This window comes from Macaca fascicularis, chromosome 6, assembly GCF_037993035.2.
Source record: "Macaca fascicularis isolate 582-1 chromosome 6, T2T-MFA8v1.1".
Taxonomy (NCBI): domain Eukaryota; kingdom Metazoa; phylum Chordata; class Mammalia; order Primates; family Cercopithecidae; genus Macaca; species Macaca fascicularis.
In genome coordinates, this window is record NC_088380.1 from 37,575,512 (window position 1) to 37,582,075 (window position 6,564).

Consider the following 6,564-nt stretch of genomic DNA (forward strand, 5'->3'; position numbering starts at 1 on the left):
AGCGATCCTCTCGCCTTAGCCTCCTGAGTAGCTGGGACCACAGGTGCATACCACTGCACCTGACTCTCATCAATTTTAACAGCAGTATGGGCCGGGCATGGTTGCTCACGCCTGTAATCCCAGCACTTTGGGAGGCTGAGGCAGGTGGATCATGAGGTCAGGAGATCAAGACCATCCTGGCTAACATGGTGAAACCCCATCTCCACTAAAAATACAAAAAATTAGCCGGGCGTGGTAGTGGGCACCTGTAGTCCCAGCTACTCAGGAGGCTGAGGCAGGAGAATGGTGTGAACCCGGGAGGCAGAGCTTGTAGTGAGCCAAGACTGTGCCACTGCACTCCAGCCTGGGTGACAGAGCAAGACTCTGCCTCAAAAAAAAAAAACAGTAGTATGAGCAAGTTTTTAAATTATTTACTTAGATTAAAATAGATATAGCTTCTGAAATTCATAAATCCATGACTCTGCTCATCTTTTAATATCTAGAAAAAGTAGGCTGTTTTGAATTAACTGTTTTCATATATTCTAAGGCAGTGATTTTCAAAGCATAACTGAGCCAGCAGCATCAGCAACACCTCAGAAGTGAGGAGTTCAAGATCAGCCTGAACAACATGGTGAAATCCCATCTCTACTAAAAATACAAAAATTAGCTGAGCGTGGTGGCACGCGTCTGTAATCCCGCTACTCGGGAGGCTGAGGCAGGACAATCACTTGAACCTGGGAGGCTGAAGTTGCAGTGAGGCGAGAAGGTGTCATTACACTCCAGCCTGGGCAGCAAAGCCAGACTCCATCTCAACAACAACAACAACAAAAAAATACAAAATACAAAATATCCAACCCTACCGCAGACCTAATTAACTGAAAACTTTGGGAGTGGGGCCCAGCAATCTGTGTTTTAACCACCTCTGCAGATAATTCTGATACATTGTAAAGTTTAAGAATTCCTGTTCTAGGGGAGTTAGTGGTATAGTTTCTCAGAGGAAATGTAACACTTAATTTCAATGATCATTACAAATACAGTAGGGTTGCCTATTTTCCCTAAGTGAGGAATCTATGCCACATATTATGAATGGCATTCCTGGATTACTAACGTACTGTGGCCCATTTCTTCCATCCTAGTTCCAAGAACACTTCATAGCACAATCATGAAAACCACAATAGGAGGAAACACTCCACTAACTTCTGGTAAAGGAAAGCTCAGGACATTAAATTTTCCATTTTGATATATGATGCCATCTCAAACTTAAACTTGACTTAAACATAATATGAATAAGAAAGTTTAAGTAAAAATCTTCTAAACAAACCACTTAACATTCTGGAAAAACTAACTTGCTCATTATTATAAAGACAAAACACACACAAAACCCTGTTCAGTGTGCAGGTAGGTGATCCTCCTGTAGATCCTCCTCCAGTAGATGATGTTTTATTTACTTAAGATCATAGAACACTCCTATATTACAGGCAAAACACACATGCAACATATATAAAACTGGTACTACTTGAATAAAGAAAAACCTACCTTTCCCAACCAGGAGACACGTGGCCATGGTTTTTTCTGCTTAATACTTGTTGATGTCAAAATTTCTAATCTTATCTCCATGTTTGTTAAGATATCAATGGCCAATTAAGTTAAACAGTCCCAAGATTCTGTAAACAATAATAGTAATAATCATAAATGATCCTTCACTGGTTTTTTTTTTTGTTTGTTTTTTTTGTTTGTTTGTTTTGGTTTTGGTTTTTTGGTTTGTTTGTTTTGAGAGAGTTTCGCTCTGTTGCCCCAGCTGGAGTGCAGTGGTGCGATCTCAGCTCACTGCAACCTCCACCTCCCGGGTTCAAGTGATGCTCCTGCATTAGCCTCCCAAGTAGCTGGGACTACAAGCGTGTGCCACCGCCCTTGGCTAATTTTTTTGTTCGTTTGTTTGTTTGTCTGAGACGGAGTTTCGCTCTGTCCTCCAGGCTAGAGTGCAGTGGCGCTATCTCGGCTCACTGCAAGCTCCGCCTCCCGGGTTCACGCCATTCTCCTTCCTCAGCTTCCCAAGTAGCTGGGACTACAGGCGCTCGCCATTACGCCCGACTAATTTTTTGTATTTTTAGTAGAGGGGGTTTCACCGTGTTAGCCAGGATGGTCTTGATTTCCTGACCTCGTGATTCACCCGTCTAGGCCTCCCAAAGTGCTGGGATTACAGGCGTGAGCCACCACGCCCGGCCACGCCTGGCTAATTTTTGTAATTTTTTTTTTTTTTTTTTTTAAGTAGAGATGGGGTTTCAACATGTTGGCCAGGTTGGTTTCGAACTCCTGACCTCAAGTGATCCACCCACTCTAGCCTCCCAAAGTGCTGGGATAACAGGCATAATCTACTGCGTATGGACCACTGAAGATCTTAACTGAAAATTTTCATAAAGTTTTGATTTATACTTTATTTTATTTCTGAGTTGGAGTTTTGCTCTTATCTCCCAGGCTGGAGTGCTGTGGCGCAATCTCGGCTCACTGCAACGTCCGCCTCCCTGGTTCAAGCGATTCTCTTGCCTCAGCCTCCCGAGTAGCTGGGATTACAGGCATGCAGCACCACACCAGGCTAATTTTTTTGTATTTTTAGTAGAAACGGGGTTTCACCATGTTGGCCACGCTGGTCTCGAACCCCTGACCAAGGGTGATGCACCCGATTCAGCCTCCCAAAGTGCTGGGATTACAGGCGTGATCCACTGTGCTCAGGCAAAATAGATGGGGTTTTTTTGTTTGTTTGTTTTTTAATAAAATAGCTTTAAAAGAAAAACTACTCTGAGACAGCACACAAAGATCTATCAAGATGCTAGCTATCAGCCAGCACGAAGGCCGAGATGGGAAGATCGCTTGAGGACAGGAGAGTTCCGGGCTGCAGTGAGCTGTGATTGTGCCTGTGAGAGCCACTGCACTCCAGCGTGGGCAACATAGCGAAGACTTCGGCTCAAAAATAAATAAATACAATTACAAATAAAATAAATTCTTTCAAAAGGGTTAACCAAATGCAAGAGGAACACCGGCATTAGAAAAGCATCATTTGCAGCTCCTAATGAAATAACAAATCCAGTCAATAGTATCAGTGCTGCTAAAATTATTGAGTGAAAAAAGACTGGGAACTTTATGCACTGACATACCCCAAATCCATTAGTCAATCTTCTTTTTTTTTTTTTTTCTGAGACGGAGTCTTGCTCTGTAGCCCAGGCTGGAGTGCAGTGGCACCATCTCGGCTCACTGCAAGCTCCACGTCCTGGGTTCACGCCATTCTCCTGCCTCAGCCTCCCAAGTAGATGGGACTACAGGCGCCCGCCACCACGCCCGGCTAATTTTTTGTATTTTTAGTAGAGACGGGGTTTCACCGTGTTAGCCAGGATGGTCCTGACCTTGTGATCCGCCCGCCTCGGCCTCCCAAAGTGCTGGGATTACAGGCGTGAGCCAAAGCACCCAGCCTCATTAGTCAATCTTAAAATTGCTAACAGTGAGGAAAATTGACATTCTATTCCTCCGGATCCTGCTCAAGAGGCTGGGGGGCTCCGGGGCCGAGGTGTGGCCCGAGCCTGGCACCACCCACGCCGGCCAGGCGACCCCGGCCCCTCGGGGCTCCCGCGCTCCGTCAGCAAGCGACGCCGGGAGGCTGGGGTAGGCCCAGAGCGAGGACGGGGCCCCGACTGGGTAGTGGGGATGTACCAGGGCCGGATGCGGCTGGAGACGGCCCGGGAGGGAGGTCGCCGACCTGCCCGACAGAAGGGTGGATGAGGGGATACCAAGGACGCCCGGGTCCGGGGAGCGTAAGAGGAGGCCAGGGTCCCGGGGTAAGGAATCCGCGGGCAGTTACCTCCGCCAGGGGCAGGGCCCGGCCGGTCCGACGCGGGAAGGCGCGGCAAGGCAGACTGAGCGGGGTGGAGACGCCAGGCCGACGGCGGCGGGCCCTACTGCCGTCCCCGACGCGGGCCTGCGTCCTGGCGACGGCGGAGGGCGGGCAGGAGGCGCGGGCGCTGCCACGGCGCCTGCTCGGAGCCGGCCGGGAACGCTGGCGGGCCTCCTCGGTCCTCCGCCCCTCCAGCCCTGCTCTCAGGCCCCCGCCCGGGCCCTCTAAGCTGGTAGCCGCGCCCGCCTCCGCGCTCCTCGCCCCTGCTCCCGCGCGCTCCCCTCCTCAGCGGCCGCCCGGCCCCCTCAGTTCACTTCTCTTACGCGTTCCTCGGACGCTCCTCGTTTGAGCGCACAGGCATTGGGCGGGGCTTCGCGGGGGAGTCGCTTAATAACCGACCAACACGGAACTCAAGGGCTGCCCCTTCCTAGCGGGGACCCTGCACAGACCCGAAAATAAGGAGGTTTTGCTCTGCCCTCCCCAGTTCACGTGGGCACCTTGGAACACTGAAGAAGGCATTTTCCGAACTCACTGTCCTAAGGACTTATTTTCCGCACTGTTTTCACCTCCTTCACCCCTGTTCTCGTGACTGACAGGATTTGGGGTCACAAGCGGGCAGCCCGAGAGCTCTGCTCACCTGGAAAAGCATTTTTGTGTAGCTTAAATGTGAAGGCCTCAGGCAGTGGTCTGCTGTCCTCCTCCACCTGCGCCCATCATCACTCTTTTCTGCGACTGGCCTGTTTTTGAAGGCAGGACCTTGTCAGCCTTGGCTAGGCCAAGTATGTTCTGCACGGAAAATGGTTCTGCCCTCTGCATTGGATAGCTAGCTCCTAGGTTGGTTTATTTTAGCAGATAAGAGTTACAGGGTAGGAGGACTTCTGGCTGCATCAGAACCACAATTACCCCTGTGTTTCTGGGTGGGATAAGTGACAGCTGACATTCTGGCAGCTCAGCCCCGCTTATCTCAGAGGTTATAGATCTGAGGTGGTTTAGATCCACCCCCAAATCACGAACATTTTACATAAGCCATGCTAGAGTTAGCATAAAAGTCTCACACAGAGGCCGGGCGCGGTGGCTCAAGCCTGTAATCCCAGCACTTTGGGAGGCCGAGATGGGCGGATCACGAGGTCAGGAGATCGAGACCATCCTGGCTAACACGGTGAAACCCCGTCTCTACTAAGAAATACAAAAAATAGCCGGGCGAGGTGGCAGCGCCTGTAGTCCCAGCTACTCGGGAGGCTGAGGCCGGAGAATGGCGTGAACCCGGGAGGCGGAGCTTGCAGTGAGCTGAGATCCGGCCACTGCACTCCAGCCTGGGCTACAGAGCGAGACTCCGTCTCAAAAAAAAAAAAAAAAAAAAAAAAAAAAAGTCTCACACAGAAAAATTTGGAAACTGAGAAATCCTAACCTATTCCCACAAATCTGTGTTCCCATTTTTAGGTCTTAAGATATGAAAACAATGGGATAACTGAGGCTGATTTTGCTGTGTGGCCATTAGACCTAGAATTATTGGTGTGATTCTGGAGTTGATTGCTCACAATCAACTTATTTATTTATTTTCCTTTTTTTCCCTCCACTTCCTCCTCCTCTATTTAAAAACGTATGGAAATGTATCCGGCAATGTTTGCTGTAAAAAATAATGTATGGAAATGACTACGATTTGCTAAAATAAAAATCATTCAGCAGTTATGTGTGTCAGACACTATGCTAGATATAAAGAGGGGAAGACAATGTTGTCCCTCTTCAAAAGAGAGTCACGCACACAAGTTACAGTGCAGTCATAAATACCATGATCACAGTATGCGCAGGTCCATTTTCTCTATCTGGGCAATGGGAAGGTTCAAAACTAAGCTAGGTTTTGAATGAGGAATTGTTTCATTTTGAAGCACATCCATTTTGCGATACCTCTCGACCTATCTAGTGAACAATTTAGATGCATGGTTCAGAAGCTCGATGGGAGGCTTGGGAACACAGAATGTGTAAAATAAGCATCAGTCTCCCCTTCACGCTGCTCTGCACTTTTTAAGGGCCATCTCTCTTTAGTATATATTGCTAAGAGATTTTATGGATGATACCAATTCTTTTTTTCTTTTTTTTTGAGACAGAGTCTCACATTGTTGCCCAGGGTGGAGTGCAGTTGCACAGTCTCTGCTCACTGCAACGTCTGCCTCCTGGGTTCAAGTGATTCTCCTGCCTCAGCCTCCCAAATAGCTGGGATTACAGGAGCCCACCACCACGCCTGGCTAATTTTTGTATTTTTAGTAGAGACGGGGTTTCACTGTGTTGGCCAGGCTGGTCTTGAACTCCTGACGTCGTGATTCACCCGCCTTGGTCTCCCAAAGTGCTGGGATTACCGGTGTGAGCCACTGCGGCCCGCCAGCATACCAATTCTTATGAGAGAGTGTCAGGGGTAGAAGAGATCCAAGAGAGTAGTTGACCAGGTAAAAAAACTGATAGAGGTCAAATAGAAATAAGCCTGAGAATTGCCCCGTCAGATTTAGTGTTTAGTAGGTATAGTTATAGTGCCACATATACAATAACTGCATTCCTTTTGAAAGCATATAGTAAAATCAAATCTGATTAGCCTAAGTAACAGAGGTGATTTATTGTAATGATTCTGGGGTATCTGACAGATTGTAGATATTCTCCCTAGAGTGCTCCTATCCAATATAAATTTCTGTAACGAAGAAAATGTTCTATGT

The 6,564-nt window shown here is 48.2% G+C and overlaps 1 protein-coding gene across 14 annotated transcripts in view; it reads right to left on the reverse strand.

Moving 5' to 3' along the window:
- The window catches only part of CPLANE1 (ciliogenesis and planar polarity effector complex subunit 1), a 161,175-nt gene extending 157,019 nt beyond the window's left edge, over nucleotides 1-4,156 (reverse strand). For 13 of the 14 annotated variants that reach the window (XR_012413613.1, XR_012413615.1, XR_012413614.1 and 10 more), the window contains exons 1-2: nucleotides 3,830-4,156; nucleotides 1,516-1,643 (exon numbers count right to left, since the gene is read on the reverse strand). Coding sequence is in view for 9 of the 14 variants with exons in the window: in XM_045393633.2 (XP_045249568.2) it covers nucleotides 1,516-1,596 (81 nt within the window). In the remaining 5 variants the exon portion in view is untranslated. Of the gene's footprint in view, nucleotides 1-1,515; nucleotides 1,644-3,829 lie in introns of those variants that run through there. The other variant, XM_073993310.1, reaches the window with a different exon arrangement.
- Nucleotides 4,157-6,564: the final 2,408 nt, after the last annotated feature.